General features: G+C 41.6%; 2 protein-coding genes and 1 long non-coding RNA gene across 3 annotated transcripts in view; 1 reads left to right on the top strand and 2 right to left on the bottom strand.

The window, feature by feature from the left end:
- Positions 1 to 3,152: 3,152 nt before the first annotated feature.
- On the top strand, positions 3,153 to 8,626 carry LOC124397343. Its single transcript, XR_006927907.1, has 2 exons — positions 3,153 to 3,343; positions 8,424 to 8,626. It is a non-coding gene; the product is annotated as an uncharacterized LOC124397343 (long non-coding RNA).
- LOC124397342 (beta-galactoside-binding lectin-like) lies at positions 4,501 to 8,765 on the bottom strand. The gene is made up of 4 exons (XM_046866917.1): positions 8,628 to 8,765; positions 6,560 to 6,639; positions 5,702 to 5,873; positions 4,501 to 4,941 (listed from the first exon to the last, which is right to left on the bottom strand). Exons 1-4 carry the CDS (start codon positions 8,631 to 8,633, stop codon positions 4,795 to 4,797), a joined length of 405 nt encoding a protein of 134 aa, XP_046722873.1. The 5' UTR covers positions 8,634 to 8,765; the 3' UTR covers positions 4,501 to 4,794.
- A 1,905-nt stretch (positions 8,766 to 10,670) lies between these two features.
- The window catches only part of LOC124396958 (1-acylglycerol-3-phosphate O-acyltransferase ABHD5), a 5,773-nt gene continuing 1,902 nt past the window's right edge, over positions 10,671 to 14,541 (bottom strand). The window contains exons 3-7 of the mRNA XM_046866361.1: positions 14,130 to 14,514; positions 13,764 to 13,918; positions 11,848 to 11,959; positions 11,459 to 11,645; positions 10,671 to 11,073 (exon numbers count right to left, since the gene is read on the bottom strand). Of these exons, the coding sequence (XP_046722317.1) occupies positions 10,930 to 11,073; positions 11,459 to 11,645; positions 11,848 to 11,959; positions 13,764 to 13,918; positions 14,130 to 14,514 (983 nt within the window). The 3' untranslated portion in view covers positions 10,671 to 10,929. The remainder of the gene's footprint in view (positions 11,074 to 11,458; positions 11,646 to 11,847; positions 11,960 to 13,763; positions 13,919 to 14,129; positions 14,515 to 14,541) is intronic.

Here is a 14,541-nt window from a genome sequence, read left to right as displayed (position 1 = left end):
CTCTTTCTTCAGCTACTCTTTCTTCAGCTACTCTTTCTTCAGCTACTCTTTCTGTTCCCAACCATAGTTTTTCCTTTTGCCAGCAGTGGGTGGGAGGAACTCGCTCGACTGTAACCGCAGATATCATTGGTTTATTAAGTTTAATATTCTGATTGCCTGCCACTGTGACAGAGCCTTTACCAGGTGTTACTAAAGAGAAAGAACTTTACCAGATTACGAGCCTTCACATTCGTGTGATACGAATCGTTACCTGGAGGTTCTTACTTTTATATAATAGACAGATCATTTGAACCAATTTTACTGATACTCAGTGTCAATACTCGATTGTGATTGGCTGGAAGAAGTTTAGGTGTGAATAGTGGATTGTGATTGGCTGGAAGGAGTTCAGGTGTAAATAGTGGATTGTGATTGGCTTGAAGGAGTTCAGGTGTGAATAATGGATTGTGATTGGCTGGAAGGAGTTCAGGTGTATTAGAGGTCTGAATAAAAGTTTTGTGTTCCAGCAGAGTAAAGATGCATTATGTACATTCAGTACATCAGAATTGAAGTTATGATGTCTAATGTTAATTATTAAAGTATTATTTATTATATAAGAGGAATAAATCACTTTGGATGACTTTTTGTACAATAATAATCAGCCTTATATAAATAATAAAGTATTTTACTTTACTAACGGTAACACACACAGCGTTTATTCACTGGTTATCGTGACTATTTCTGCATCGTATCGTTTATTTAGCCGAGTGTAAAGGACCAGTGAATCTATATCAGAAACCCAGAAGGAAAGTGGAGTTAAAAACGCAGAGCAATTTCGTCTCGCTTTAAATCTGGGCTTGAAGGCACACAGATCAGTAGCAGAGGCTGCAAGCGTCACCAATGGACTGTCAAATGGAATAGAATTAACCGCTGTGTGAGCAAACTGAGGATAAAACAGAAGGAGTGAAGAGAAATAGGGAGGAAAAATAAACGCACCTCACTGAGAAAGAAAATAAATCCTATTAGATTCAGTGATGCAGAGACGGCGAAATTTATAAATAAAATAAAGTCAGAGAATGAAAACACTCCTTCAACCATCATGTCATGAGCTCTAATAGATATTAACATGATCTCCGCTCCTCTGATTCTCCGGTCTTTTAGTTGTACTTCCTACTCGTTTATGCTCACGGTGTGATCGGACTTTTCCTCACATGCACCAACGCTGTGTAATTCTTTCCCCACTGAGATCAGACAGTCCGAGTCTTTTACTGTTTGTGAATCTGCTGTTAAAACTCACTTTAAGCACAGCTTTTATGTGATTTATTCTGTGATGTTTATTTCTTCTTCTATGCTTGGAAAGGACTTTGAGATGTTACTTTTAAAGGCGCTATATAAAATAAAGATTATTTTTATCATATCACATGTAAGGAATAACACACACATCAGGCATAATAAGAATCCACATGGGGACAGTGAGATAAAGCAGAGTTACAGTTACAGCTGTTCCTCTAAAAGCATGACCCCAAAGTTTTACTTCTCAAATACCACAGCAATTGATTACAATTTATTAATTATTAAACAGAACATATCTTTTTATACAATTACAGTTATCCATACATTAACACATCCATTCTGTTCCAGTTATCATTTATTCATAAATCAGCCTGGTTTCCTCATCAGATAGCAAACAACAAACATTTATACACAATATCATGCTCAGAAACATGTACAACACACACACACACACACACACACACACACACACACACACACACACAGAGAGAGGAAAGATCCTCACCTACTTGTAGAAAGCTATTAAAACTCTTCTACAAACACACCAAAAAAACATGACAATGTCACAAAAGCAAAGGATTCCAGACCTCCAGTGCATCACTGACCCTCAAGCATTTCCCAAACCCCAATAAACACCTACATGCAGGATATATGCAGATTTCCTAAACGTACCATTAGTTATTACTCTTAGCAAAAGCTTTGTACAGCAATACTGTACTAATGAAGCTAATGGTCAACAAAACCAAAGTCATAATTCTGGAATCATATTCCAATGTTGGAGAAACCCAATGTTTGGATTGCAGCATACAAAGTAGTCTAACTTCTTACACATCTGTTCCATGAAACCTGAGTGCAAGAACAAGCTAAGCTAAGAGAGTGTGTGTGTGTGTGTGTGTGTGTGTGTGTGTGTGTGTGTGTGTGTAGAATAAGAAAAGACAGACAGAGTTCAAAACTCCATAACTAAGGCCGATGCGATTTGCATAGCCAATGACACGATAGATTAAAAATACATATGAAGCGAATACCGATGTGATACGATTCACACCTATTGTGATGCAGTGCGATCTGATTTTAAATTGATTCAACATTAATGTAATAGGATGCGTTAGAAAAAATCTGATTCTCTGGTAGGTTCTCACGGGTTCTCGAAGCGCTTGTTGTATAGTGGTGCAGTGGCGTGTAAGGCAGAAGAACACTGGGGTGAATTAGTGGTGCATGTGGCCAGACATGTTCCAGCACTGCAGAAATCCATTCTACTTGATCTCGATGCTGTGGATTCGCACCTCACCATCGAAGTTCATGAAGCTGTACTTCTCAGCACCGGGGCGGTTTGGGAAGCGGATCTCCGACTGGTCTGGGAGCGTGATCGTAAACTCCTCATTGGTGAATTTGATCCACATCTGAGGGAGGGAGAGCAGGGTTCTGTTTAATTTACATACTGTAATAATAATAATAATAATAATAATAATAATAATAATAATAATAATAATTCTTAATAAAAGGCTTTAGCGCCCTCTGGTGTTTCAGAGGACAAATGCAAGCTGAAAATCCATCTTCTGTTTAGTCTCAGGCCGAGTACACACTAACACTCGATCACACTAAAACATTAACACATTAATAGGATGCGTTAGAAAAAATCTGATTCTCTAGTAGTTCACTTTTATTTCTTTGGTTCAAATCATCAATTTACTAAAGTGCATTTACTTTTTTTTTGTTTGTTTTGTTTTTACAAAGGCGAGTTTGTGAAAAAGCTGAAATAAAAGCAGAGGTTTTTTTTCTATTGTGTCTGCAGGAGGTTACAGCTCTGCCTCTGCCATGTTAATCTGTGTTCTATATGATTCTCAGGACACGCCTCCTTCTCTGTAGTGTTGTGATGCGTCATATTCACGTAGCAGAAATGTTCAAAATGATGCACGTGCCAGGAGAGATCCAGTGTCAGGGTCCGACTTTTACACTTTTGGTTGTTGCTGCACTTTGGTGACGCTCCCTAAATATGTCGCCCCCTCAGAGTCGCACTAATTGCTTGTTGGATTGCATTGGACTGTTTCTAGTCTTGCAGACTCTTTATAAAGGGGTGAGTTTCTTTCCTTGTTTGTTTGTTTGTTTGTTTGTGTGTTTGTTGCTTTAGTGCGATGCAGTCACACTTTCCGTCATTGTGACAGTTACTAATCCCCCTGAATCACTCAGTAACCTGTAGGAAGCTTCTTTAGTACTGATGAGTAGGTCATACACGATTTCTTTGGTTTTTAACGAGTCTTTAAAATGACTCAGAAGAACCGAGTCATTTTTTACTGAATACTCACGAGCAAAGCATCGCAACATTAAGTACAGGAAGAGAATCGAGCAGTTGAATCGACTCCTCTGGTCCGAGTCGTTCATTATTTTGAGTCCCATAGACACTACACAATAGATCAGGGTTTTTAGTCCGAATCTTGACATTATTGTTACAATAATTATTTTACGTGAAAAAAGAACAAAAGACATGGACAAGAAGATATAAGAGGTGAAGCGACTCATTGTGTTTATTATCATTTGTCTTTAGCCCCATTGTCATATTTTCATTATAAGAATTATAGTTAAAGTTGGTGTATGTCGACGTGCCGGGAGATCTGATTATTGATAATGTAACGTTTTATTTTGACCATTTTATTTTTATCTGATCAAAGGAACGAAATGAACTAAATGACTCAAAGATTTGTTCATTTTGATGAACCGACTCACTACTGTTCACGCGCACGCAATTAAAGCGCATTAAGATCAGCTGCTTCCGGTCCGCGCTGAGCTCCTCACTTCCGCTGATCAGCACAATTTCACATTTATCCGTCTTGAGTTATCAATCAGATCATATGAGAGCTGAGATGGAAATATGTGTATAAATGTGTAAAGTCGATAACTTTCCTAAAACACACACACATGTATTATTCTTCACAGCAATTTGCAATATTCTTTTATTAATTAAAACATACACCTTAATCTTTTAGAGTTGCATTTATAGTCCATGAAAGTTTATTCCCTGACTTCCCCAGTATCTGCTATAAGCTCTCGCTGCTGTTTCAGGATAAAAGATGTCGCTTGTCACCGTGAAACTGTAAAGAAGTCATTCAGGACTCATTCTCTTTCTTCCTTAATTGTTACAGAAACACATTAAAATGATCATCACCTTCCAATCCAAACACTGCTCTAAATCATCATCATCATCATCATCACAGAGGAATGCAGTCGGGACGCCGCTTTTATTCAAATCGTTTTTTATTTTATTGAAACAAAAAGCAAAACAACAAAGTATAAGCTGCTTTCAGCTACAAAATGAAGCTGTAGGAGGTTTTTGGAATGACGTTAAAACTGCTCTGCTGTAAACATGAAGCTCGTTGTTTTATTCAGTGATCAGGATCTCGGTGTGTGTGTTCTCACGGGTTCTCGAAGCGCTTGTTGTGTAGTGGTGCGGTGGCGTGTAAGGCAGAAGAACACTGGGGTGAATTAGTGGTGCATGTGGCCAGACATGTTCCAGCACTGCAGAAATCCATTCTACTTGATCTCGATGCTGTGGATTCGCACCTCACCATCGAAGTTCATGAAGCTGTACTTCTCAGCACCGGGGCGGTTTGGGAAGCGGATCTCCGACTGGTCTGGGAGCGTGATTGTAAACTCCTCATTGGTGAATTTGATCCACATCTGATGGAGGGAGAGCAGGGTTCTGTTTAATTTACATACTGTAATAATAATAATAATAATAATAATAATAATAATAATAATAATAATTCTTAATAAAAGGCTTTAGCGCCCTCTGGTGTTTCAGAGGACAAATGCAAGCTGAAAATCCATCTTCTGTTTAGTCTCAGGCCGAGTACACACTAACACTCGATCACACTAAAACATTAACACAAAGATCTCTTAAAAAAATACTGGTGTACATTTTAAATGTTTTGATGTCCCAAAATGATCCATGAAATTTAGCCCATTTTCTTTTACCTGACATGAGGATATGAAAAATGAATGAATGCCACAAAAGGGGAAAAATTATTAACAAACATAAAATGTGTGGCACACTTTGTTCAGCAATCGGCATGAGTGTTTTTTTGGATAACTGCAGCAGACATTTTCAGTGTATTGACCAATAATGTGTCCTTGGCTTCGAACTTGCCTGGAAAAGGGGGCGGGGCTACACAACTCTGCCCACAGCAATCGTGGAAAAGTTTTGTAAATCTTACATTCTTGATATTCTTTCGGCTTCTTCCATTAGGGGGCGCCACAGCGGATCATCTGTATCCGCATGTTTGATTTGGCACGTTTTTACGCTGGATGCCCTTCCTATCGCAACCCTCCACATTTATCAATTTAATTCCTAATACAAGTAAATGTACTACCAAAAATCAACCCCTGCACCTCCCTGGTGCACATCATTTATCAAAAATTAAACCTTTTTAAGTCCCACCTTAAACTCCTCTTCTTGATTGAAGGAAAAGCCATCAGGACGGTGCTCCTCACACCAGCTACCTCCATGTAAGGAGTTACACACCACGGTGCGGTTATCCCCATGAGCGTCGAAGCGAGGGTTCATGTGCAGAGCGATTTCGTCTGGACTGTTCCCGATGTTAATGGCAAAGCTGCAAAAACATCACATTTACGCACATTGACAGGCTGGTGTGATGAAGCTGAGAATGTTCACAGCTTAAGTTCCTGTTGTTGCTGACGTTACAGCAGCTATAAACTCTTTTCTTGCTCTCGGAAGAAGTGTAAACTCCTCGGCACTTACAGCTTTACCCCCTCGTCCTGACTAAAGGTCGACCGATATCGAGGTTGAATCGTTCTCACTGAAATAAATAGTACTGTACTTTATTAAAAAAAAACAGTACTAAATCATGAAAATGTGCTAAATGAAATATATTGATTATCTAATTAATAAATAATATATAATATTGCTCTCTGTGCAGCGTGAAATCTCGTATAAAAAAAAAAAACAAAAAAAAAATGATTCACCTCTAGAGGCCGCTCTTGCATTGACAGCAGACTGGAAGCCGGAAAAACTATTGTTATGGATTTTTGCCAGTCATTTTAACAATGAACTATCGGTGCTGATTAATCGGTCGACCTCTTCCTCTGACACCGCAGACTGGAGATATCTACAGTAGTGGGTGCTAAACACGTCCCTGTGACACGAGCCATTGCTACCATAACACGTTAATATAAACCTGCACTGCTCTCAGGGTCACGGGTCATAACTCTGCGGTCCTGTGGGGTAATGATTGTTTTGATGATAGAGTTTTAGTGGTTTTATATTTTGAAGCCTTACTTGGTGGCGTCGCGACTGGGGACTCCGGTTATAGTCAGCGTTTGTCCTGATTTAAAGGACCAGTTCTGCACTACTACACCCTGAAAGAGACAAAAGAAAGTGTGACTTAAAAACTTGAAATGTGACTTCAAAATAATAACTCGTGATTTTAATAACGTCTCAGCTGCCGGAGCAGGAAAATGATCTCTGATACTAAAAAGTCTACAAGACCTCCTTTGTTCAGCACCTTGTCCTGATCACACAGACCCACAGAACCGAACTAAATTACAGACCATCTGTTTCCACTCGAGTGTTATTTATGGATCGGGCACAGAACCAACACCAACACTGACAGCAAGATAATTATCCTCCCGCAGATCTTAAAACAGCAGCTGGAATGATGAGGGATAAGTAAAGAGCAAGCTGGAAGTCAGATTTTCATACAGGAGAACATGTACAGAGCCAGGACCAGGGGTTTATACTGCACATGTGGCACTCTGTGTCTTCTGCAAAGTTCTACAGCATGGAGACAGCAGTCTGAACATTCAGCAACAATCTATACATTTATATTATAGAAAATGTCTACATTACCTAACAAATTTATATAATAGGACGTAATCCAGTAGACACTGTTTTTTACAAGTTCCTGAGAAATCAAATCCAGGTCTTAAGATCATAATGGCAATTCAATGCTGTTGCTATTGAGAAGGACAAACCGACCTGGAGATCATCTGATACAGAGATACTTATACAGAGGAACATTTAACATCATTCATCACTCCATCCATTAAATACTCGTCATGTCGCTGAATAAGGCGTGTCCCCTTTTAATGTGTGAAGAACCTTTAGTGAGAAAAATATAATGCATGACCTCTTAAAACAATCGCAATAATGTGATGTTTCGCAATCAATATTTTGAAATATTTGAGACACGAACTGCGTCAGTTCACAGAAGTTATAATGTACTTCTTTAATAAATAAAAAAATTCTTTTATTAAAGTCTGCAGTGTGGCTGAAATTCCCCTTTATGTCATCGGAGACGGAGTTGGATTGTAAGAGCAGATCGGATTGGACCATGTCCAAGCAGCGGGGCTAAAATTAAGCATGGAGTGGAAAGGGGGAGATGTGAGACTGAATTAAAAAGAGGAACAGCATGGAGGAAAGTGTGTTAAAGTGTGAAGAAAGGAGGGGGAGGGGGAGGGGGGGTGATGACTGGCTGGCTACATTCTTTCCACATTATTTAGATGTTTGAATATAAACTCAAGACGTTTTTTCACACACTGTGCAGAATTGCCGTCTCGAGTAAATGTAAAATGTCTGAGTTTTTCACACAAACGCTCTGAAGGCCTCGAGACGTGTCACTGTAGTGCAACACACACACACACACACACACTCTTTTCACTTTCCTGTTCCAGATTGTTCATTCAGAGTCTAATGCAGCTGGCGTTTGTCTGAAGTTTAGATTAATGTTCCTCTAAAAGAGAAACCTGATTGCTCATGACTTGATGGTCCACCTTCCCCTCCAGCTGGTCTTCCTCAGTTTGGACGTAATGCGATTAAGTCATCCTCATCCTGACTGTAACCAGGATACGGTGTAAACACAGAGCGAGATCTGTTTTAAAACAGGAAAGATTCTGATCATGCTGATTAATTTAGTGCTTGACCAGGCGAGGAGAGATCTTAGAAAGCTTTCAGTTCCTCAACATCTGTAATGTAGTGACACTTCAACAATTCACCAGAGCCCCAGAGTTAAAATAACAAAAACAAGACCATTCTTTTTACATTTTCTAGTTTATTTTTATCAAAATTTGATCTTTCCTTTTTTGTTAATACTGAGCTGAATATCAACTCTGTTCTTTGTACATTTACATTCACTGCTCTGCAGTGCTCTACAGAGAAGAGAGGAGACACTCCCTTTCGACCAGACCAGACCAGACCAGACCTCCAGGCTCCTCTCCATCACCCTGACTTTTAACTCTAAAGAAATCCAACTAAATGCAATCCATGACTCAGGCATTCGAGGGTCTGAATACAACGTGCATTATGAAGCATTATAAGCGCTCATTAAACGGTTTGATGAAATACTTACATTCATGCTGACTTTTGGTCTGTGGTCACTGCGGAACAGTAGAACAGGCGATTGCAGGAGAAAGTCGCAGTGCGCGTGATCTTATTTAGAGCCGGGGACTGTGGGCGGGGCGAAAGAGGCGTGATTGATAGATACAGCATCCAATGGGATTCTTGGATATATTTGCTCGGACTAATAGCGGTGTGTGTGTGTGTGTGTGTGTGTGTGTGTGTGTGTGTGTGTGTGTGTGTGTGTTTATTTGATTATTTATTTATACCGTGTTAAAGTTGAGAGTTCAGGGGGACAGTCTGTGGTTTTATTTGGGGATTTGCAGATATATTTGATCTGCTTTCTCTTTTTTATATGAACCATGCTGATCTCAGATATACGTGTATGACGTGTCCTTCCCCTTCCTGTAATGCGTGTGTGTGTGTGTGTGTGTGTGTGTGTGTGTGTGTGTGTGTGTGTGCTGACAGCTGTGGAGAGTTTGACGTGTTTGTACAGTGTGTTAGAGCTGCACTATGCTGGCCCATGTCCACTTCGGGTCATGTTTAGATGAATGACTAATCCCTCATTCCAGCAGAGAGAGAGAGAAAGTGTGTGTGTGTGTGTGTGTGTGTGTGTGTGTGTGTGTGTGTGTGTGTGAAGGAAATATCTGTCTTATGGACTCGGGGAAAGCATGTGATCTTTTAATGATTACACTCAACACACACCTCTATGCCCACATGTGCTTCTTGTTTTTGGAATATTAATATAAAAAATGATATTAAAAAAGGTCTGCTGTTACACAACAATCACAGGACAAATCAGTACAACTGTAAATAACTGATATCTTTATCTGACTGCTTCACATATTTTATACAGTAACAAATTGTCTACAGAGACAGCAGGAGGAGAAGAAGTGGAGGAGAGTGGAGAGGATGCCTGAGGAATGGAGAAGGATTGTGCTGGTACTGATCTAGAATAAGGGAGATGTGCAGACCTGCAGTAACTACAGGGGAATTAAGTTGATCAGTCACACCATGAAGTTATGGGAAAGAGTAGTGGAAGCCAGGCTGAGAGAAGAGGTGACCATCTGTGAGCAGCAGTATGGTTTCATGCTGAGGAAGAGCACCACAGATGCCTTATTTGCTTTGAGAATGTTGATGGAGAAGTATAGAGAAGGACAGAAGGAATTGCATTGTGTGTTTGTGAATTTAGAGAAAACGTACGACAGGGTGGAGAGAGGAGTTGTGGTATTGTATGAGGGTGGTGCAGGACATGTATGAAGACAGTGTGACAGCAGTGAAGTGTGCAGTAGGAACGACAGACTGGTTTAAGGTGGATGTTGGACTGCATCAAGGATCAGCTCTGAGCCCTTTCCTGTTTCAGTGGTGATGGACAGGTTAAAGGACGAGGTCAGACAGGAGTCTCCCTGGACTATGATGTTTGCGGATGATATTGTGATTTGTGGTGAGAGTAGGGAGCAGGTGTTAAAGATCCTGGACAGGTGGAGGTACACGCTGGGGAGAAGGGGAATGAAAGTCAGTAGGAGTGGGTGGAGAAGAGTGATAGCAGGAGTGATTTGTGATAGAAGAGTATCTGTGAAAATGAAAGGGAAAATTTATAGGACTGTGGTGAGACCTGAGATGTTGTATGGATTAGAGACAGTGGCATTGAGTAAAAGACAGGAGGTGGAGCTGGCGGTAGCAGAGCTGAAGATGTTGAGATGTTCGTTGGGAGTGACGACGATGGACAGGATTAGAAATGAGTTTATTAGAGGGACAGCACATGTAGGACGTTTTGGTGACAAGGTAAAGGAGGTGAGATTGAGATGGTTTGGACATGTTCAGAGGAGGGACATGGGGTATATCAGTAGGAGAATGCTGATGATGGAGACACCAGGAAGGAGGAAAAGAGGAGGACCAAGGAGGAGGTTTATGGATGTGGTGAAGGAAGACATGCAGGTAGTTGGAGGCAGATGTAGAGGACAGGGGGGTATGGAGGCGGATGATCCGCTGTGGAGACCGCTAATGGGAGCAGCTAAAAGAAGAATGAGGTTGAAAGATGTAATGGTTTATTTTGGACACAGGGGGCGGTGGTGAGTTATATTAGTGGTTCTATAGAAAGATTTTTTACGGTTTCTTTTTTTTTTTTTTTGATCAGTTATTGCAGTCAGTGGCATGTTTTTTGATGTTTATAAAATAACTAACGAAATACAATATGTTTATTATGGTTTATTTTTTATATGTTCTAAATATAATACATTTGTTCAATCATGAGCATGTTGATATAATGGTAGTGTATCGTATCATTAATACATTTAAATTCTCTCTTAAATACCTCACTCTTTTTCCATTCTCACTTTCCTTTTTTCTTTCTTTTCTGTCTCTGCCTTATTATTCACATCTCTGCATATCTTCAGCACGACCTCGTTGAAATCTTCTGATTGGTCTGCAAACACGTAATGTCCCGCCCCTCTGATGACCTAGAACACAATAAACATAAAAATTATAACCAGAAAATATACACTGACTGTCGCACTGATTCTAGATTTATATTCACTTTATTACATCGAGCAGTCATGTGACCAGAGAAATGCATGTGGAAGTGTTTTAGTGCAGCAGGTGTGTTTGGTGGGTGTGTTTATTGGGTGTGTTTGGTGGATGTGTTTAGTGCATCAGATGTGTTTAGTGGGTGTGTTTTAGTGCAGCAGGTGTGTTTGGTGGGTGTGTTTTAGTGCAGCAGGTGTGTTTGGTGGGTGTGTTTTAGTGCATCAGATGTGTTTGGTGGGTGTGTTTTAGTGCATCAGGCATGTATTAAGCCAGTGCTAGAATGCAGGATGGATTTTTAGAGATCATCTCCAGACGCACAATAATGTCTGTCTGTGAGTTGGGTCTCAACTGGTGAATGGCATGTCCTGATTGGCCATCGATGCAGGAGCGCGAGCCACAGATGATGGAAATTGGGATCGTGGGATTGAGTTTTCCCACTCGGTGCATCATGGGACGCCGGGCCCAGCCATATGGGATTGTCATATTCTTGAATGCTGTTTCACCACTGTGGGGCAAAAAAAGAAAAACCGGTGTGATATTTGTAACTTTATTTTGTTAAATAATCTGTCAGACGTGTGCAGTGTGTTTCTTTTATTTTAAACCTTACTTTTCATTTCCCCTTATTTAATATTTTATCTGCACAAATGTGAAGGAATTCAGCAACAATCCAAAATGTCAACACAAAGAAAAGAGTGTGTGTTAAATACCTGGGTGTTTGTGCATTAAGGTGGTAAAGGTAATGAAGCACCGTGTCATCATCAAACACAGAGGAATATTTCTGTTTAAAGTCCGACCTGAGAAGCTGTAACAATAACGGACCTGAGAGAGAGAGAGAGAGAGAATGTGTACTCTACCACTCTTTAACAATAACTTGACACTCCACACAAACTCCTTTGTGTGTGTTTAGCTGTGTGTACATTTACATTTACGTTTGTGGTATTTAGCAGATGTTTGTGTCCTGAGCGACGTACAAAAGTGCTTTGAGTCTCCATCAATTAATGAATCTACACTGGTACACTGGATTACAACTTTAAAAAAAATTCTAAACAGAGTTGTAGTCTGATTTATCTAAACAAAGCAAACTTGGAAAGTGTTAGTTTAAGTGTTTCAGGAAGATGACGGTCTTCAACCGTCGCTTGAACCATCGCCTCGCCCCCTCCCCTGCTCGGACATCTAGGGGAAGTTCATTCCACCACCTCGGTGCCACAACAGAGAAGAACCTTGAAGTATACTTGCCTCTCATTCTGAGAGAAGGTGGTACCAGTCGAGCAGTGCTGGAGGATCTCAGACAGCGTGGTGCAGTGCGAGATGTGATGAGGTCACTGAGGTAAGATGGCGCTCGTCCATTTTCAGCTTTGTAGGCAAGAATCAGTGTTTTGAATCTGATACGTGCAGCTCCTGGAAGCCAGTGGAGGAGCAGCAGTGGGGTGGTGAGGGGAAAACTTGGGCAGATTGAACACAAGTCGTGCAGCTGTGTTCTGGATCATTTGCCGTGGACAAATAGTGTTCAGAGGAAGATCTGCCAGCAGAGAGCTGCAGTAGTCCAGTCTCTAAATGAACAAGCCCCGGGGCAGCCTGCGTGGACAGAAATTGTCGAATCCTTCAAGAAAAAAAAAGCCACATTAGCAACATGTGAGGAGAAGGACAGTTGACTGTCCATAGTTACCCCAAAGTTACGAGCAGTGGCTGAAGGGCAGAGCAGAGAAAAGGAGGGAACCAAGTACCAAGCCTTGTGGGATACCAGTGGTGAGTCTGCACGCGGCAAGTATGGATCCCCTCCATGTTACCTGGTATGAGCGACTTTCCAGGTAGGAAGAAAAACCATTCCAATGCTGCTCCATGGATTCCGAGGCTTCTGAGGGTAGACAATAGAGCCTTCTGGTTGACTGTGTCGAATGCTGCTGAAGGGTCGACGAGGATGAGGACAGATGAAGCTTGGCTGATCAAGCAGCATGCAGTTTCTCAGTGACAGCTAAAAGGGCCGTCACTGTGGAATGTGCTGCTTTGAAGCCAGACTGGTTCGGATCATCGAGGTTGTTCTGTGAGCGATAAACAGAGTGCGTTTCAGAGATTTAGAAAGAAAGGAGAGAAGTGATACTGGTCTGTAGTTGATGTCTGATGGGTCCAGAGCAGATTTCTTCAAGATGGGAATGACCCTTGCTCGCTTGAAGGTAGTTGGCACATGGACAGAAGTTAAGGACCCATTGATGATTGTGGAGATGAAGGGCAGGAGATCTTGTGTGATGGTCTGAAGCGTAGTTGAAGGGATTGGATCCAGAGGACAGGTGGTGGGATTGCAAAATTGAATGACTTGCAGTATCTCATCTTCTGCTATGGTTGAGAATTTAGTGGTGTTGTGTAGTCATTGTTCAAAAGGAAGTGAAGGTCTGGCAGATTTCCTTAATCTTCTTATCATAGGAGGAGGCAAAGTCTTCAGCGGTCAGGGAGGATGGAGCAGGTGTGGCAGGGGGGTGGAGTAGTGAAGAGATGTTGTGGAGATTATGAGGATCTTGTGCAGAGGCCTGGAACTTTTCCATGTGATTTAGTGTGAATTTGTGTGTGTGTGTGTGTGTGTGTGTGTGTGTGTGTGTGTGTGTGTGTGTGTGTGTGTGTGTGTGTGTACCCAGTGGACCGGCCAGTCTGAGCAGTGAAAGGGGGTTGAAGGGGTCCATGGCTTTTCCCAGAGCTTTTACCCACACGGGGATCCTGCAGTGGACATCCTGCACCTCAGGTCTTTCTGAGAATCCCCATGGCTCCACCAGGATCAGGTTCTTCACCCTGACCAGCAGCACATAGGAAGTTATAACATACCTGCACAGTTCTAAATTCTAAATTCATAAGCATTAGTGTCCATGGTGGTGGACTGAATGAGCAGCAGTAACAGCAGTGATCACACACAGTGTAAATAAAGCTACATTATGCCCTCATACATAATTAAGTCTATCAGCGTTTCTCACACTCCACTGCTTGCTTTACTTCCACATCTCACCTGTGTGGGTGTTTCAGAGCATAAGCCGTGGAGATGAACCCTCCAAGGTTGTGACCCAACAACACCATAAGCTCCACCCCCACCACTTCCCTCCACTCCTCCAGTGATTGGACCAGCTTCTCCTCCTCCTCCTGGGCGTGGCTGCCTGCTGCTGGTCGGCTGCTTTGGCCGAAACCCAACAGGTCCAGAGCGTACACGCTTCTCCCGCTGAGAGCCAGAGCAGCCAGGTTCTTTATCCACAATCCCACTCCACCTCCAAAGCCATGCAGCAGCACCAGCGGGACATGAGAATGCTCCGAGTCCTGAGTCTCATTAAAACTCAGTGTCCAGATGGAGTTTCCGTTAGATATCTGGACGTGGCGTCTGCTGAAGCTCAGTGTGAGAGCTGAAAAAATTCAGGAAAATGTTTTAT

This window comes from Silurus meridionalis, chromosome 14, assembly GCF_014805685.1.
Source record: "Silurus meridionalis isolate SWU-2019-XX chromosome 14, ASM1480568v1, whole genome shotgun sequence".
Lineage (NCBI taxonomy): Eukaryota > Metazoa > Chordata > Actinopteri > Siluriformes > Siluridae > Silurus > Silurus meridionalis.
The sequence above is the reverse complement of the archived record's forward strand: the minus strand, read 5'-3'. Positions and strand labels throughout refer to the sequence as shown.

What these genes read in the sequence shown, in the direction of transcription:
- LOC124397342 (XM_046866917.1), bottom strand. An exon ending in CCCAGTCGCGACGCCACCAA is followed by an intron (nt 5,874 to 6,559) that starts GTAAGGCTTCAA and finishes ATGTTTTTGCAG; the next exon opens with CTTTGCCATTAACATCGGGA. An exon ending in ATCAAGAAGAGGAGTTTAAG is followed by an intron (nt 4,942 to 5,701) that starts GTGGGACTTAAA and finishes TCCCTCCATCAG; the next exon opens with ATGTGGATCAAATTCACCAA.